Source organism: Caloenas nicobarica, chromosome 3, assembly GCF_036013445.1.
Source record: "Caloenas nicobarica isolate bCalNic1 chromosome 3, bCalNic1.hap1, whole genome shotgun sequence".
Lineage (NCBI taxonomy): Eukaryota > Metazoa > Chordata > Aves > Columbiformes > Columbidae > Caloenas > Caloenas nicobarica.
In genome coordinates this window covers 23709784-23730230 of record NC_088247.1, presented here as the reverse complement: position 1 = coordinate 23730230, position 20447 = coordinate 23709784, and the positions used below count along the sequence as shown (strand labels likewise).

At 35.3% G+C, this 20447-nt stretch overlaps 1 protein-coding gene across 1 annotated transcript in view; it reads left to right on the top strand.

Moving 5' to 3' along the window:
- Positions 1-20447, top strand: part of CSMD1 (CUB and Sushi multiple domains 1) — a 1102582-nt gene that overhangs the window by 750057 nt on the left and 332078 nt on the right. Inside the window, 2 exon segments of the mRNA XM_065633007.1 lie at positions 8349-8473; positions 10048-10169. Of these exon segments, the coding sequence (XP_065489079.1) occupies positions 8349-8473; positions 10048-10169 (247 nt within the window).

Below are 20447 nucleotides of genomic sequence, written 5' to 3'. Positions count from 1 at the left end.
TATAAAAGTTGTTAAAAAGCTTGGGAAGCATGGCAAATCCAGTGTCTGAGGCTGTGATGAAAGCTGTCTACTTGCATTTTTTGTTTTCAGCTTTTGTTATGTTCATTAAGAAGAAGATGAGGTCAAATGGACCCCTATGGAGAAAGGAGGAAGGTTGCTCTTCCCCTGTTGAGGAAAAAAAAGATGAGACTTCAAGGTGTGTCAGAGAAGAGGGTCAAAATAAGGACATGGGAGCCTCCAGCTCATGCAGAGTTTTATAAATTGCTCAGCAGGGAATGGACAGCCAGACCTAAGAGTAAATGGAAACGAAAACTTCATAGGAATTAGAAGGAATTGTGCAAAATCCTCTGCAACTCCAGAAAGCAAGTTAATCAAACCTGGCTCCTGAATCAAGGCTCTTCAAATCTAGGGTGTAACTGACAGGAAAAAATAATTTAAAAATCTATTTCTGACTGACTCTTTTTGGATGTTTGTCTACTTACCCTCAAAAGAGTGTCAGAACTCATAAACAACTCCAACATTAAGAAAATTAGTTATATGCAAAGTCATGGTTTCACAGAATCACAGGACGGTTAGGGTTGGAAGGAACCTCTGCAGATGATCTAGTCCAACCCACCTGCTAAAACAGGTTCACCTAGAGTAGATCACACAGGAACATGTCCAGGCGGGTTTTGAATGTCTCCAGAGAAGAAAACTCCACAACCTCTCTGGGCAGACTGTTCCAGTGCTCTGTCACCCTCAAAGTAAAGAAGTTTTTCTTCATATTCAGATGGAACCTCCTGTGCTTCAGTCTGTGCCCATTGGTGCCCAACGACAGGATGAGGGACACTGAAAAGAGTTTGGTCCCATTCTTTTGAAATCTACCCTTGAGATATTTATAAAGATCGATGAGATCCCCTCTCAATCTTCTCTTCTCCAGGCTGAACAGACCCAGCTCTCTCAGTCTTTTCTCATAAAAAGATGCTCCAGGCCCCTAATCAGCTTTGTAACCTGCCACTGGACTCCCTCCAGTAATTTCTTGTCCTTCTCAAACTGGAGAGCCCAGAACTGGGCACAGTACTCCAGATGTGGCCTCACCAGGGCAGAGTAGAGGTGGAGGATAACCTTCCTCCACCTGCTGGTGACACTCTTCCTAAAGCACCCCAGGATACCGTTGGCCTTCTTGGCCACAAGAGGACATTGTTGACTCATGGTCAACCTGTTGTCGATGAGGACTCCCAGGTCTTTCTCCACAATGCTGCTTTCCAGCAGGTCTACCCCTAACCTGTACTGGTGCCTGGGGTTATTCCTCCCCAGGTGTAGGACCCTACACTTGCGCTTGTTGAATTTCATCAGGTTCTTCTCTGCCCGGTCCTCCAGCCTGTCCAGGTCTCACTGAATGGCAGTACAGCCTTCTGGTGTGTCAACCCTTCCTCCCAGTTTGGTAACATCAGCAAACTTGCTGAGGGTGCACTCAGTCTCTTCATCCAGGTCGTTGATGAACAGGGTGAACAGGACTGGACTAGTACTGACCCCTGGGGGACCCCACTAACTGCAGGTCTCCAGTCAGACTTTGTACCATTGATCACAACCCTCTGAGCTGTGCGATCCAGCCAGTTCATGATCCATCTTACCACGCATTCATCCAGCCCACACTTCCTGACCTTGCCTATGGGGATGTTGTGAGAGACAGTGTCAAAAGCCTTGCTGAATTCAAAGTAGACGACATCCACTGCTCTTTCCTTGCCCTCTGTTCCAACCAGACTTGCTTGGACTGGGGCATTGGACTAGGTGATGTTCTCATCCAATCTAATTTATTCTGTGAATCTTGTGTTCTTTATATACTGTCAGCCAAGCAGACTCTTATCTAGTTATGGTCCAAGACACTGTCATTTGAACAATTGTTAAGAAACAGCAGCACATGAACTTTGACTGGCAGGTCTAAGAGCACTGGTAAGCCGGAAGTGGGTAAGAGAGACAATTTCTTGTTTTCCCCTCTAGAATGTAGTGTAAATTGAAAGAGAAAGTGACCTAAAATAATCTTAGTGAAACAGGTCCAAAGATCCAAATGTGTAAGCCCCAACATAGGAGAGCTCAACAATAAAATTCCTGGCAGTACATGAAAATATCAAGAAGAGGGAAAGACCAAAAGACCCTTAAAGCTCAAAGTATATTTTAAGATATATGAAGGAATCTAGTGTCAAGGAACCTTGCGAAACATACATAACTGTATTTGAACACAGTCTCTTATGAATGAATGTGGGTTGAAGCTATCTTAAATGTCTGGAGCTTACTTATGAGCCATGCTCACTCAGCTGACAGAGCAAAGCTATTCACCTCTTTCCTTTACCCCATTCAGCCTCTGGTAATATTTTCATTTCACCTGATATATCTTACTGTTCATGGTGATAAATTAATGCATAAGGTGTTAAAAAATAGCACAAGCAATGTCATATAAGGTATGATAAATAAGACATGTTAATATACTTTGATCACTTATTACTTGCATGCATGTTTTGGGCCTCCAATTCTGCATAATATTTGAGAGAAACAATGAAAACTTATTTTGCTCCTAAACCTTACTTATTATCTGAAAAACAATCATGCAACGCCAACTGGTTTTCATGTACTGTATACTTCTTTTTTTAAAAACATATCTTAGCTATCATACAGTTTAGGTATCTGTATCTGGCTTGACATTTAAATAGAGAATTTGGCTGGAATTCAGTTTTTCTTTCTCTGAAATGACAAATCAAGCTCTTCCATAAGAGAAGGAAAAATAATATTTGCTGTTGCTTCCATTTCTCCAACACAGTGAAAATACTGTGGAGAGTAAAAGAAAGGCGAAGTTTTTTTCTTTTCTAAGAGGCACGTACAGACACCGGAAGTAGCTATTGTTCTTGTCAGAAGAATGACAACTGTGGATATTAATCTGAACTAAAACATGTGAAAATGCATATTATTCAAAATCTTTTCCAATCTACTGAAAGACATGTTGTGAGTAGGATTGATGGAAAGGCAGAGGGTTTATTTTCAAGACAGTCTGAGACCCAGCTGATTCAGTGATGACAAGTTCTTTGAAAAGGGTTTCATCGTTTCCAGCATAATAATGGCTTTCATTCTAATATCATAAAGCAAACAAAAAGGTATTGAAATCTTAACCTTTTCATTCTGTCCTCCTACTACGCTTTTACTGTGTTCAGTTTAGGAAGTAAGGGGTGATTTTCAGTGAAGTAAAAAAAAAAATCCAGTGGCTATTTGGATCCATTTTGAGGGACAAATGGTAAGTCAGACTTTGCTAGATGAGTGAGAACATAATCAATATCATTTTAGGGTCAACATCACATTTTAGTTTTATGTGGGTTCTCAAAACACTAGATTGTTTAAACAAAATCTAAAATGTATATAAACAATAACATTTTAGCTCTCATTAAATATTATAGTGTATGTGTGACACTGTGAAAATACCGTCATTTTCTACAATTGTCCTGACACTTGTAACAAAAATAGCTTTTACATTTTCAAAACAACTTTTTAAAATTAAACGAACTTTCTTATGCTTAAATATTTCTCACAGATTTTTTTGTTTTTAAAAAATGGCTTCTTTCAGTCAAATTCTAAGCTGCTTTATAAAAGCACAATTTTGCTTTGATACAGTTCAAAATTAAAATAGAAAAAAAAAAAGAAAAAAGATGAAACTGTTTTATTGCCCATTTTGAAAGGTTATTATACAACAACTGGAAATTAAGTGAAGTAATAATTGCCTTTGAAATCTCAGATCAAATAAGTTAAAATCTGCTTTAAAAACATGCCCCCTTTTAAAATGGAAAAATGTTGAGCAGAAGCAATGGAGAGATTCAACAGTCTGGCCATTGCTTAGAGGACTTTCATTGTAGACTGTGTGGCCCAGGTGTGTCCCCTACCCTAAGATGCTTATTTAGAGAGATTGTCTGGACACAGAAAATACTCTTGTGAGTCAGCTTGCCTAAGATTTCTTAGTATCTACTCTTTTCTTTAATATCTAAGGTTATATGGTTTGATTCAGATATGTACAATGTATGTATTATATAACAACTGTATATAGGTATGTATGAGTTTCATTATTAACCAGTTAGTTACTCAAACTTTTAATTTCCTCCACATATATTATAGTGTGACAGTCTGTCCCTCTATTTGGCAGTATTTAGAACTTTTCAATACCTTTTTTTCCTTTTTTTTTGTAAGCCTCAACAAAACCAAAATGGCATTAAAATGATTTTCTTGAAAGTGTCAGTTGTCAGACTCATGGCATAAACCTGATTTCCCATAATATGTGCTTCAAAGAGGATGATTCTTAAATTATATTAAAGCAGGCTTAGCATATAGTGTAGCTACCATGTAAACCATGTCTAGAACTATCTCACTCGTTCTGGTAAAAACTATGACTGCTCTTATGCAGCCTACCTGACATTTAATTAGAATTCTTGAAATGAGGTTCAAAAAATTGTAGTTGTAAATGCCTATAGCTCACATTCAGGTTTCCATCCACCTTGAATTCTTACACTCAGGAGCTTTTGAGTACTTTGTGTTCTTACCTTGCTCTTTAATTTGATGTTTTTGTTAGATTTTTTGTTTGTTTTTAGTATGTTGTAGTCAGTATATTTATTTTGTGTCACTTAGTTTGTGATCGAACATTTCAAAATATGATATTCACAGTGTAAAATAAGTGAAGTTCACATTATTAGTCCTTAGATACAAGCTATTTCCAGAACTTTGGAAAAAAAAAACCAATATACTGTATAGGATAATAGTGAAACAAATTGAATCATCATAAGTGTATAGTTTAAATTAGCATGTAACATTTCGTGCATCCATTAATAACTTTTTTTAATGGTGCTGTAATGATGAAAACCAATCGAAACATTAAATCCTTCACTTACTGCATCAGACATCAGAATATTTGCATTCCTCCTGATCTTTTTCCCCTCTTTCATAGAATCATAGAATGATTTGGCTTGGAAGGGACCTTAGAGATTGTCTAGTTCCAAGTCCCCTGCCATGAGTAGGGACACTTTCCACTAGACCAGGTTGCTCAAAGCCCTATCAAACCTGATAATGAGCACTTCCAGGGATGGGGCATCCACAACTTCTCTGCCCTACCACCCTCATGTTGAAGCATTTCTTCCTTATATCTAGTTTAAATCTACCCTCTTTCAGTTTAAAGCCATTACCTTTTGTCCTGTGATAACATGCCCTTGTAAAAAGTCCCTCTCCAGCTTTTTTGTAGGTCCCATTTAGGTACTGAAAGGCCACTACAAGGTCTCCCTGGAACCTCCTCTTCTCCAGGCTGAACAATCCCAACTCTCTGAGCCTGTCTACAGAGGAGAGGTGCTCCAGCCCTCTGATCATCTTCGTGGCCCTTCTCTGGACTTGCTTCACCAGGTCCATGTCCATTTTATATTGGGGCCCCAGAGCTGAACACAGTACTCCAGGTGAGGCCTCACTAGAGTGGAGTAGAGGGAGAGAATCACCTCCCTCAACCCGCTGGTCATGCTTCTTTTGATGCAGCTCAGGGTGTGGTTGGCTTTCTGGCCTGCAAGTGCACATTGACAGGTCATGCTGACCTTCTTGTCAACCAATATCCTTCTCCTGAGGGCTGCTCTTAATCTGTTCTCTGGCCACCCTATATGTGTGCTTGGAGTTGCCCCAACCCATGTGCAGGACCGTGCACTTGGCCATGTTGGACTTCATGATGTTTGCACAGATGCGCCCCTCAAGCCTGTCACAGTCCCTCTGGATGGCATCCCTTCCCTCCAGTGTGTTGACTGTACCACAGAGTTTGGTGTTGTCGGCAAACTTGGTGAGGATGTACACAGTCACACTGTCTATGTTGCTGAAAAAGATGTTGAACAGTGCCGGTCCCAATACCAGCCCTGAGAAATGCCACTTCTCACTGGTCTCCACTCGGACACCGAGCTGTTGACCTCAAATCTTTGAGTGCGACGAGCCAATTCATTATCCACCAGATGGTCCATCTGTCGAATCCATTACACTCCAATTTAGAGACAAGGATGTAATTTAGGACAGTGTCAAACACTTTGCAGAAGTCCGGGTAGGTGACATCAGTTTCTTTTCCTTTATCCACCAGCGCTGTAATCCTGTCATAGAATGCCACCAAATTTGTCAGGCACAATTTGCCCTCAGTGAAGCCATGTTGACAGTCACAACCACCTCTTTATTTTCCATGTGCCTTAACATAGGTTCGAGGAGGATCTCTCCCATGATCGTATCAGGCACAGAGGTGACACTGACTGGCCTTTAGTTCCCCAGGTCTTCCTTTTTTCCCTTTTTAAAAATGGGGATTATGTTTCCCCTTTTCCAGTCAGTGGGAACTTCACCAGGCTGGCATGACTTCTCAAATATGATGGATAGTGGCTTAGCAGCTTCATCTACCAGTTCTCTAGGGACCCATGGATGCATCTCATCAGGTCCTAAGGACTTGTGCACTTTCAAGTTCCCTAGATGGTCTCAAACCTTATCTTCTTGTACAGTGAACAGTTTTTCTTTCTCCCAGTACCTGCCTTTGCCTCCTGTAACTTGGGCAGTGTGGCTAGAGCACTTGCTGGTGTAGACAAGCAAAAAGCTTGTTGAGAACCTCAGTCTTCTCCATATTCTAGGTAACCAGGTCTCCAGTTTCCTTCTTCTTTCCTTTTTTTCTTACTTTCTTGGGGGTAATAAATAGGTATGTTAAATTATAAATTGCAATTGCAGACATCCAACGGTTATACATTTTATTTCACTCTAATTTTTTGTACATGCACATTTTTATAATTACCCTCACATGTCTTCATAGTAGAAAACTTCAGGGAGATGTTGAAGTTTTATTGTTGGCTCACACATCATTACACCTTTAGGAAAGTCTTTATCCAATATGATTTTTAAATACTACAATATTCAATTTACATTTGTGACAACTAGTTAACTGGTTGTGGTTTTTTTCCTGTTTCTATAGGACAAATTTGCAGAGCTCATAATTTTAGAAAGTATGAGAAAACACATTTAAAAAATAGGTGTTTAGAGCATTAAAATGTCCTAAGATTTTCTTTACCATTAAGATAAAACAATTGTTTATTAATTTGAGGCATGTATTTGGAATCATGCTTGGTCTATTTTTCTGAGGTTTTAAAGAATATTTTGAAAGATAGTACATCATGACAAATATAAAATAAATACAATTATAGAAAATTTTATTACTCTTCAAGGATTTCATGCATTATTCATGAACGACGTAAGAAAAAGGCCAATATTTTCCCTGTCTTTATTTTACCACATTTAATGGCTCAAAACCAAGTGTCAAGAAAAGTAGTTTCTCAAGCTTTCCTAGATTTGGAGTATCACATTCTAATTTAAAAATAATAATAAAAAAGATATTAAAAGGATCTTGTTAAAGTTTTGTGAAAGAACTACAGAAGTAAATAATACTAATGGTATATAATATAGTTTGTCTTTGTGAAATCCTATGAGAAACTAACAGAATACTTGTTCCTGAAGGGTAGGAATGAGCTGGACGTTAGTGAATAAGATTACTTTTGCTATTCTCCACAGCACGATTTTAACCACTGAGCTTTCTGACTGCCATCTAGCAATCCTCTGATGTTTAGGACTCAATGACTTAAAAAGACCAAACTGAGAAATCTGCTTCATCAAGATCACTTAGTTCACAACATGGGATTATCAGACACGGATTTAAAAGTGCAAGAAAGCTAACAACAAAGCTAGTTGATTATGGTGGGGAACAAAGAATGTTACAAATAATAAATGGAAGCAGAAATGTAAATACAGTTTAGGAAAGCTCTCTTTGAGATACACAGTAACTATATAAAGTTTTTAATTCTACGAAAATATTGGTCATCATTGTTCAGAAAAAAAAAATTATTTATTAAAAAAGAGTAAAGTTACAAATCATTCCAAAGAGACAGTTCAAAGTTACAATTGTAGTAATCATAGTTCAATCCTAATAAAAAATATCATTTAGAATTATTTTTAACATGAAATCTCAACAAGGTCAGGAATATTTAATGATTAATTACAGTTAAATTAAATTAATATTTCCTGGTTGTACATGTTGACAAAGTACCATATCTAACTGCTTATTCTCTCATTTTGGCCTTATTTCTTTAAAAGGTGGACAAACTTAGTACTAGACCTGTTCCTTATACTATAAGTTGTTTGTTATGAATATAGTAATGATGGAGTAGAATTTCCTACCTTAGTTTCTTTGTTTGGTCCTACAAAAATTGTCATTTGGTGACATTTGTATTTCTTTGGGGAAGGTGTGATATTTAAAATATATTTTAATTCTTTCTTTCTTCCTCCCATTTTTCTTATAGGTTGGGTGCAAGTGTACAGTTTTCCTGTGAAGATAATTATGTGCTGCAAGGTTCTAAGAGTATCACTTGTCAGAGAGTGACAGATACACTGGCTGCCTGGAGTGACCACAGGCCAATTTGCAGAGGTAGGTGATATTCTTTGGGATTTTTCCTGAAGTTTCAAAGAGTAATTTTTAATTTCTGTCTAGAAATGCGATGACATGATGTTCAAACCAAAAGAAACAAACAAAAAATCTCTATGTAATTTATATATCATATACATTTATGTCTATTTATATATAATTATATAGATCCAAAGATCTTTCTGTAGCTTGAAACACAAAGATGCAGAAACGGTATCAATTTAGGGAGCTAATTTCCCATTAATAGTTTTCATTTAGCTTAATTTTCTTTTTGTCATGTTAAACATATTTTCAGTAGAACCAGTTAGTGAGGTTTAGGTTAAATTTTCCAATTAAATTCTTGCCCACTCGCAGCCTACTTGCTGTCAGGGCAGTGTGAAAAACAGAGAAGGCCTTGATGTTGTGCAAGCACTGCTTAGGAATAGCCAAAACATTAGTGTGTTATCAGCACTATTCTAGTTACAAAACTAAACCACAGCACCATACAAGCTGCTGTGAAGAAAGTTAACTCCAATCCAGTTAGACCTAATAAAAAAATCTATAAAGGCTCTTGGATAAATTATTACAAGCTCTGTGTAACATGGGTAATATTACGTAGGCATATGCATGTAAAGACTGGACATGGTAAAAAGGAAATAAATAAAAAAACATACCTCCTGCTCTTTCCAGAGCAGCAAAGCAACTGTGATCCATAAGCGTCTCTTTAGCTGAGTGTCTCTGCAGCTCGGTGTATCTAAATGAAGAATCTAAATATACCTTTTCAGTGCTTGGTTTCACACTACTGCAGAATAACATGTCCACACAACTCCACAACTCACTGTTGTTTGTTGTTTATTTTTCATCTCCTGAATTTTTTCTTGTTTGTTAATACATTACAGAAATGATCTGAAGTAATCTCTGTGTGATAAAAATAGTGCTCAGTAGAAAGGGACCATTTGCTTATGAATTATCTGTGTGTTATTACTGGTGTTTGCTATTCTTTCCAATTTATTATCTGCAAATATCTCTATTATGCTTTAGTCTCTCTAGTAAACATCTAACAAAATAGGATAAATTAGTCCTATACTTCCATTAAAACCTCAGTTGGAAAAACAAGTTACTCATCAAGCATACTTCCAAAATTGAAGATAAAATTTCACAACAGTCTGAGGTAAAGTCAGCCAGTCTCTAAAAGTTTCTTGTTTTTTTCTATACAAAGATTAACATTCCTTAGGCTGATGGTGTATAATTTTGGTTCAATATTACAACACTGCGAATGGATGGAGGGAAGTGAAAGATACAAGTTTTATTTGTAGTCCATATTATTCCCAGTCCTTTTACTGACTTACAAGATGCCAGTATTCATGGTGGTCATATCAAGCATTTAATAATAAAATACACAATACAAAGAACCGTTTATTCCATTTTCTAAATGATCATCCACTCAAAGTAGAAAAGCTGATAAACTACATGTAACTACTGTGAACTTAATGACTTCAAGTCTATGAGACTTACTGAAGAAGCTGAACTTTGCATTTACCTGAGAATGGTGGCTAACAAAGTTCAAAAGCAATCTGATTTGTTGTTTTTCATTTTAGCTAGAACATGCGGTTCTAACTTACGTGGGCCAAGTGGGGTTATTACATCACCAAATTATCCAGTTCAATATGAAGACAACGCACACTGCGTGTGGGTCATTACAACAACTGATCCAGAAAAGGTACATTTTTTCTCTTTGTCTCAATTAAAATGGTAGAATTTTGAGTCTGTCTTAAAATTATTGCATACATGTTTGCATGCATGCACGAACACATGCAAGTGTATATGTTCATTTCAACATGAAAATGACCAGAGCATAGATGTTAATAAAATATACTGGGCAATAGAAAAAAAAAAATCTGAAAATGTCTACTCAGATTAATAAGTCTCATTTAAAGTTTCGAAGTTAAAAATAGATTTTCTAATGAAATACATAAAATCATATTCAAAGCCACATATTTTTAAATGAGTTGATAGTGGATTTTTCAAGTTGTGTCTTGATACTTACTCATTGTTGAATCTTAGCATAAAAACCAGATCTAGATCTAAGTACTTTTATCTTGTTAGATGTTTTACTACCTACCACATTTCTCTTTTCAATCCACTGTTTTCCAATACTGAGTCTAAATACATAACTATGAATAATTATACATAGTAGTCATAATTAAACATTTTTATTACTCTGCAGTGTGCTGTGATACATTTTTACTTGTGTTTCTGTAAATCAATTTACTTTCTCAAAAAAAGGACAGCGAAACCCCTACCTGTGGGGAAAGAAAAAAAATCTTTCACCTATATTTTACCTTTCTGTAGCAAAATGCTGAATAAATGAGTTACAGTAAGTTGAACAATGTGCAATCTATATGTACTTCGTAATTACAAAACATGTATTTCTTATGCAAGTTTTTGGAAGACTATATTCTTGACTTCTTTAATATAGTTGAGGAAAAATATTTATCTCACCATAAATTAATGCAAATGTTTAGCTGCAGAAAATACCATTTTTCTGCATGCTCTCATAGCGTATTGATGAGATGTAAACACTCTTTCTTTGCAAAATCAATTGAGCTGACTTTTACTTAAAACCAATTCACTGCCTTAACAAAGACATATATTCAGGAAAAAAAGGCAAAAATACAAATACATCACATTGTGGAACATTTTGCTGTAGCAAGACTTCTCTTTGAAGAGAAAGGACTTCTTTAGCTCCAGACTGAACTGTTATATTTTATTTAGTATCGTAATTAGATGTGAGTATTTGTTACTGAATGACCTTTGACTTTAAAGTCATTAAATTTTATAGAAAGTATTAAATCACTTTGCATTTTTAAAACATGGACAAGCATTTAAAATATGAAAAAGGTCTGACAACTGCATCTACTCAAATTTGTACTGAGTAATATGTAGTCTCTGACTCTGCAAAATGCTGTATAATTTTAGAAGAGAAAATTTAAGTGTACTTCAAAAGAAAGAAGTGAAATTACTAATAGAAGTGAGTCTTGACATCTTAATGGTTTCTATATGCAAAACTGTCCCATTAATTTTTCGCTTTTATTTTTTTTCTCTTGCCTTTGCAAGAATGTTATTTAAGCATTGCTTTTCATATTTATTACAAAATGGAATTAATTATCTCGTTGCTGATTTCAAGGAAGTTTAAGCATAATAATACAAAAATTCGTACTGACTGTTCAGTGATATTTATTAAATTGTACAATGTTTTTTTTCTATGGAGGCTCAGACTTACTTGCCAAAAACACTACACCTCAGTATAATACAATAACAAATAAGTTCCATTCATTCTATATAGTATATGTTTCTCAATGGATTTAGGATTTTAGTAGGGCAGAGTTTAATGAGGTTGCTGTGGGTTAACTTATTACTCTGTTCACTGGACTCAAAAAGGCACTTTTAAGTAGTATTCTGTGGGCAGGTTGATAGTTCATCAGTCACAAGAATACATGGAAGGAATCACACACCCAGACAGATCAATTATTTTGTTATGTTCAAAACAATGAGGTATAAGCACAAGACTTGGAGCTTGCTTTCACCCAGCAAAAAGTCCACACTATTACATCCAGCTGGGTGGAAGGTAAAGAGATATGCTAACAGACGTGTTGATGATCACAATGTAAGAAAAAGAGGTGGAGTTTTAGGTCTTTCAGTTCCAGACAGTATGGACTATAGGGAATTAATTATCTTCTTATTAATCTTGGCTTTGTTTAGCAGTGCAACAAAGGGTAATTATTTCCTTAACTTCATGTACCTTGGAAAGATGTATTTGCTTTAGGACCATGATGATTGTGTATGTGAAATCTTAGAAGCAAACATGTTTAAGGCTTGCAGTATCCTCAGGTTGCTTTCACATAAAGTCTACATCATCTTTATCACTATCTAGCAATATAAATCTGATATTGGGACTTCTGTCCCCAAATAACTGAATCTAGATTTAACACATATCCTTTCGGATAATAAAAGACATGAAGAAAAATACTTTTACTTTACAGACTATCTGACTGAAATGGAATTTTTATCCTACTTCTTTCTGAAGAAAAATATCTTGCTAGCATTTTGAAACCTGTGAACTTTAAAAAAAAATCGATTACAAAAATAATATCCAGGTTTCAAAAATAATGAATTGATTTTAAGATGTGCTGGAAGTTGTGCAGATTTTCATCCCTGGCTTTTGTTGGAGTTATGAATGACAGAACTCTTGAAAATTGAACTGATATTGAAGGTCTGATTTTAAGATTAGATTGAGGAGTCTACTCTTTTGCTCTTCAGATTTGAAAATATTTATCAGAATTCTTAGGGTCTGTGTTTGATCTTATTTTCCAAGAAGGTAGACAGTTCATGACATTTTGTTACTGTGTATTTTAAATCAGTTTTGACTTGCTTGAGCAGTGAATTTGTGTCCTTTCATCAGGTTCGTTTACACACAACTTTTTACAAGACAAGACAATATTTCCTCTTAACATAATATTCAGTGCAATTTGAAGAACATAGTCTAGTTAAAGAGATGCCCTTGCACCAAAAAAAATTGGAACATAATGTGCTGGCATATTTTAAAGAATAAATTTTAAAAAAATGATACGTAACATTTTCTAGTTTTGTATTCTGTTGCTAGTGGGAGGAGATTTTTAATGCCAATTCAAAATTAAAACAAATTTCAACTTCCTATGGGGATAGTAGCATATTTAAAGATTTTAACCAACCATATCAAGATTGTTTTTAGTTAAATTATTTCTAACATTTATTTACTTTTTTTTTGAGCAACACAAAAATCTAACTTAAGCTTGGTTCTTCTTCTGTTCAAAAGAATTTCTGTTAATGCTCTGCTTATTTTGAAGAGTTGATTTTCTTCCCTTAACATTTAATTGTTTCCTCTGGGTCCCACTATTGTAGCTTGTGATCAGCATGCTACTGAGTCATTTATTAGACTTTTAGTGCTTGCAAATACAACTTTATGGTGCTCTTCTGACTCTGTCAAGTACATGCTGTAATTCTTGGTAACTCTAGATTGGTTTAGTTGTTCTGTTATGCAGTTTCTCAACTTTTTAGAATCAGCTACTTTGGACTATTCTTGTGAGGGCTTTCTGATCTGTTGTCTTTATCTCTTTCTTGCTGTTAGTATAGTCTTTTCAGTATGTTCTAAGCATGCCTCTATCCCTTGCTGTTTCAATTCATTCTCCAGGCTGTGGGATTTTTTGCAAAACTTACTACCTTGGATTTCGTGCTGCTTTCTCTATTTTATGGTAACACTGCTAGATGCAAGGGCTTCAGTTTTCAACTCCAGTGTCTATAGGAGGGCAAAGTTTTATGTTGTTTCAGCAATGATACCTAGCTTTACACAATATTTTTCTGATTGCAGATTGTTGTATAGTAGATGTGTCATGGGCTGCAATAGTTCTAAGTTCAATGACCTGGTAAATAAAGAGTATGTCCCAAGTATTTTTTTTTTTTCCTCCTTAAGAATGTACTTTCTCTACAGTACAAAGCATAGATATTAACTATCTGGCCTAACAACTTTTTCCTTTCTTTACAAAAATGTTATTCACTGCAGTTGCCATAACTGAAGATATTGGAATACATTAGAGGGAAGGGAGGACACTTCACATACAGTTTTACAGTGCTGAGCCTTCAGGTTTTTGTAAAAAGTCAAACTATACCTTAATACACTGTCATAAAATGGTATTTCTGATTTATAGCTAGGGAACTTAAGGTATCTTACTGAGGAAAACCTTCCTCAGTTCACAGCTAGAAAATCAACATAATCATAGAATACGTCCAACTGGGGAACATACCAGAGCAGTGACAAATATTCCATCACTGCCTCCCAAGATGAGAACCAGAAGGCCAACCACCTCAAGGGTACACAATGCTGCGGTAGATCTTTCTGCACCCCTCATGAGAAACCCGCATGCTTGAGTACTTCACTGAAGTGTCTATACACCAATGCATGTAGCATGGGGAATAAAAAGGAAGAATTAGAGCTCTAGGGCAGTCCAAGAGAGCTGGCTAATATTCAAACATCACTTCCTCCAGGCTGAAGACCGATACATCCCTATGAGCAAGAAATCAAGCAAAGGGATTAAGAAGCCAGCCTGGATGAGTAAGGAACTTGAGTCAAAACTAGCTGGAAGAGGGTGTTTGTGTAATGTGGAAAAGGGACTGACCATCTGGGAGGAATACAAGGAGGCTGTTAGGCTCTCAGGATAGACTTAATAGAGTGGAGGAAAACAGCATTGTGAATTTAGAACTGACTCATTTGTACATCCTATGCCATGTACATCACATAAATACACCAAGAATGCCCTGATAGGATGATTTCCCATGGTGTATTGAAAATCAAAGCACAGTTTTGTATACTCTTTTTGTCTTTTGCACAGTGTTAAAACTGGATTTTGTGCCATATGTAAATGTCATATTTAAATTTCAACTTCTTTATTTTTTATTTGCTGGAAGAGTGTCTTTAATTTTAGGAGGATAAGATGTCATTAGCAAAGGATTCACACAGTTTAGAATTAACATTATTAAGGTCCCATGTATGAAACAAGCAAATACTGGTTAAGTTCCCTCCTGCTTTAAAATAGGCTCATGTTTGGTTTTTTTTTTCCTAATTAAGCAGTATAATTTAAACCACAAAGCATAACTAAAGCAATTACATGGGAAAGCTATTGTTGCAGTGTAAGGATGAGATTTTAAACTTCCACTGTCCTAAGATCTCATACAGGACTACCAGGGTAGCTCTGATTCTCTACAGTCTTAAATATATTTTAAAAAACAAACAAAAGTGCCTGTGTATTTCAATATAATGTGAAAAATGTGCTTAGAAGCCTTCTGGAGCAATAATCTCATATAAAACTCACTACAGTATATGTTCATCCTCAATTTGAATTTGAATTTAAATACATAAACTAGAACACTGAATTCTATATACATACAACTGACATTAGAAAGAAAAATACATATATTGCACAAAAGCAGGCATGGTGGTTTTTTAAAAATCATGTATTTGTGTTGCTTTCTGTGTTTTATGTGTACGTATTAGAACATTATGATTTTGTTAATAATGCTGATATTTCTACCTTACAAGACATCATGTGGATGAGATGTAGTAGCATAGCTTCTATATAATATTTTCTTAATAATCTTACTGAAATTCTGTTGGATGTCACTGTAACACAAGGAGGGCTGCAACTGAGACTCAGTTTTGGAATTGCAGACTTTTAGGATGAAACTTGTTTTGGACATATGGGTGCTGAATGTCTAAACTCCAATTATACTTGTTAGAGATCTGTCAAATAGTCAGTAGAGTCAAAACAGTGCATCATCTCATCCTAAAGCAGTCCACTAGAGGCTGGTCAGCAGAATTACTATTTGGGTTTTGTTCACCCTCACTGGGTCAGAAGAAAAGTGATTTAGACATTTTAAATTTCAACATGCCATGTTTAGTACATACAAAACTTTATGGAATAAAGTATGCTATTTTAGGTGAAGGACATGCCTCACAGATTGAATGGGAAGTGTCCCATAATGGCCATATGTTGAATGAAAAAGCGTACCTTTGGAGTAGGAGTATATGAGACTTAACTAAAAGAAAGTGTCAAAAAAACCATCTCTCCTACATTAATAGAACTATTTCCAAGTGTGAGTCTTTTAGTCTAACTGATATACCCAAACCAAAAGCACTTTCTATATTAGCTTTAAATGTCTCATTGGTGCATCCATTACAAGAACTTTTGCCTCTTGCTGTCTTTAAAGACTGTTGGAGGCAATGATAGAAGAGGGACATTTGGGATTGGTACTTATCTTGTGATGAAAGAATCCAAGCACAAATTTCCTGCAGCACAGAAAAGTACTGTATTTCCTAGTTTATAGGGAAAGCTAACTGAAGGAGCGTATTTAATGCTTCTGGCATTATTTCTGGTGATATTTGTTTTATTTATTTTTCTCAGATGATTTTTAACATTAAATGCAGAATCATATTCAACTTTGAAGTTTTTCTCTCCTGAGACAAATGCCACAAATATAGCCTGACAGTTATATTCCTTGTTGCTTACTTTTCCTCTGACCTTCCTCTTTCCGTGCTGTTTTTGAATGAAGGAGAATAACTACTGAGCCTTATCTGTGTTCAGTATCTCAGATTTGCTTTGAGGATATCAGCTAGGTTTACTTTATAGAGATTTAGCTGTGGGGTATGAATTTTATGAGCCTCGGCTGGATGACATACTGAGGTGGAAATGACAATTTAGGAGAAAACAAAAAAGTGGGACTTTTAGAAAGAAATTATAGAAGCATGCATATGAAGGAATTAAAAAGCAGAGATAGTAGTATATTTAGTGTGATATTGTCTTTGATTTTACAATAAATCCATATTTAAGAAAGACAGTTGGAATATATTAGCTGGTAATTCAACTCTCAAGAAAAACAAAAGATTCAACCTCCAAAAAAAGCGAATGTATTAGAATGTGGCAAAATTTACATTGGCAAGATTAAGCCATCTGTACGAACACGGGGCTTAATGGAAGCTTTTAAAAAACAACAAAAAAACCCCTCAAAACCTTCAAAGTTATCAAGAAAATTTTGTTAAATACAAAGGTATGACATTTTTAAAGTTCTAATGCTTCTGTTTCCTTGTGTTCTAATACCAGGTCAAGGACAAAGAAAAAAGAATTTTCCATTTCAAAAGAGGGCAACATGTAATATTTTCACTGCGATGTATTTGTACTGTATCTGCATGGATAAGAATTATACAAATCCATTATTGTCATTATTTTGTTGAATACTTACTGCAGTGAAAGTGATACATATTTGCCTTTCTTATAGGTACACTTTTCCAGCCTGGATAGCTGTTAAATTCTTCATTATTTTAGCCTGTATCTTGCAAATCAGAAACATGCTATTCCTTTTTAATTTGTTTAATTTATACCTAAAACAATAGCAAAACCAAACCTAACCAACAAAAAAAAAAAACCCACAAAAAACCAAAACCAACCAAACAAACAAAACAACCAGCCAACCAACAACAACAAACCCCACCACCAGGATATGTAAACATGCCTTTCTGTTTTACAGTTCCCAGAAACAGTCTTTAAAAATCAAAAACAAACAAACAAACACCAACCAACCAACCAAACAAAAACCCCAACCAAACAACCACAAAAACCAACAACTACAGCACTGTCATCATTGGCTTTTATCATTATGCAGCCACTGCCATATATGTGCTTCTCTTATTGCTGAAATTAGGGTTGTTGCCTCAAGCTTTTTTCTTAGACCAACATATCTTCTGCAAGTGCATCATTTCCTTCTTTCACTATGTTTTTTTGTCCCTTCACCTTCCTTTGCCTCAGTTTCTTCTTTTTTTACTGTTTGGATCTCCATCGATATAATTCTTTTCTCTTTTTGCTTTAACTTTTTATTCTTTTTCATTTTATATATTATCGGAACAGAAAAGATTCAGATAAAAAATTAAAATACAGAGTCCTAAATGGAGCTCAAAAAACAGTAAATGAGTGGTCAATGGAAACTTAAAGGTTTTTTTAACCAGAAGAAAATAGTAAGTTTTTATTCATAATTTCTAGATATATTGCCTAAGAACATACTATTTGATGTGGTGACATATCATTCCACAAAAAATATGTATACGTTTAATTTATTCACAGTGAAAGGACTTCAGACAACTTTACCAAATGGAGAATGAATTTAACTTTACAAGCCACATGTGAATATCCATTAAATATACCTGAATATAAGACACTGTCTTAATTACTTTGTATCCACACATTACAGAAGACAAATCATATTTGTTATTACTCCTGAACTTATATACACATACACTCTCACAGAGACACATGTAAAATAAACAACTGAATGTTTTACTTGCACAATCCCAAAGCATTTAAATATAGCAACATTAACTCATTACTATTCTCTCACTTAATTCAGGATATGTCCTGACAGAAAAAAATCTCAGAGCATGTGTTAGAAAAATCCTACAACTAAATTTTAACAAACTTTTCTTATCTTGTTTGTTCTACAAGTTAGTTCCTAATTTCCTTGCTAACAACTATGAAACTTATTCAGTATTACATTGTCAAATCTATAAATCTAAGATGTCAATGTTTATGTGTAGATATTTTTCCCTGGAGGTTGAAAGTGTCTGCAGCTATAGATATATCATACCTGACAATGTCCTTGGATTTTGTATTTGTTTATATACCATTTGCTTTGCTTTGTGCTTTTTTTTCTCTGTTTGTTTGGTTTAGTTTATCAGGCATTCTACACAAATTGTCTTTGTGCAGACCCTGAGCAGCCTGGTGGCTTTGATAATGACAATGACATAAACCCACATTTAGTCCACAAGGAGACAATTGCTAGAGAATAATTTATCCACCTACAGTTGTGGGTTACCTCACAGAACATGTTCATTTGCTTTGCCTTGAAACGTAGTCAAAGTTTCATTGTGCATAATGCTCGCTGTTTGTTTATTTTCTCTTCTGAAACTTTTGTTAGGTACCTTTTCTACTGGGAAAATACCAGCTGATAACTTATATACAAATAACAGGAAATTCTAAGAAATTCATAGACTGCATAGTGAAGTGCATATATCTGGGAAAAAGAATTAGATTATTTAAAAAATTGTATTAGTATTTTCTGAAAATTATTACAATTATTTTCACTTTTTTAAGCAATTTTATAGATTTGCTGTTTGGCATCACTGTAAATAGAAGCCTCTAGGTATTTACATAATAAATTTGTGTCAGCACTTCATTTGACACTCATTTAATTAGCTTACTTTTGTGCATTACTAAACAGGAGCCTCATATTATAAGTAAAGAGCCGCTGGGGAGAATAGTAAATATACATTTAGATGTGCAATTCTCAGATTTCAGGAAGATGATGTTAAAGGGTAAGGATAGAGATAATTCTGTTTATTGGAATTTTTACTTAGTATGGGAAATACAATAGGGTTTGAAGTAAGTTATAGCATAAAAAGTTTTTCAATGTGTTGTGTGGCAAAAATAGCACAGGGGCTAATTTGACACTTAAGAAGCACCACCACAGACAGTTAAAACAAAGATCAGGATCCTTCCTGTCATCAGCTCAAATTGGCCTACTTTAGCATGTGAACGCTGATGGTCTGACTAGGTCCACAGTACACTTAACAGACTGTTTACACAACCTTTTAAACATAGCTTTCAATTTAGCAGGCAATTTCTGAGACCTCTTGAAGATTATCATGAACCTCAGGGTTTATATCAGTGTGTCACATGTCTATGCCTGAGAATTTTTTTTAAAGTCTAAGTTTTTTTATTAATTAAACCTTGCAGAGAAAAAGTTTAGCTACTCTTTTAAAATATGGCATTATTTCCTTCTAAACATATTACCCATAAATCTTCAAAAGTGAGAATAGGTTTTAGGTATCAAATCCACACATGCTTAATGCTCACCTGTGCTTGCTTGTCACATCTTTGGTTATATCTCTGTCTCTAGGCAGAAGCAGACTTTGCATAAATGTCCAATGTTTTCAGTAGGAAGTAACTTGTTTAAATATTTTTTCTCATTCCTTATATTTTCCAGTATTATGAGATAGAACATAAAATTAAATGCTGAGTTTGCTTATCTGTCTCATCTCTATATCCAGTGGAAGAATGGCTTAGACAAAGCTTGTCAGATGGGCCAGCCCCTTTTTATGCAGCAATTATCTCAACAGTTTACTCTTCATTTATTTAAGAGGTAACTGTTATCACTATTTCAGGCTCACAGGAAAGGATACAAGTGAAGAGGTTGGAACATAATGCAGATGTTCTTTTGTAAACAGACCAATCAAGAGTGCTGACTGGAGGGCAGGGAACCTCATGGTTTTCTGCACTGTCACATCACCTTTGTGATGAATCTGAGCAGAATAAACCAGAGTTCCTGAAACAATCTTTAACCACAAAGTCACAGGAAGGAC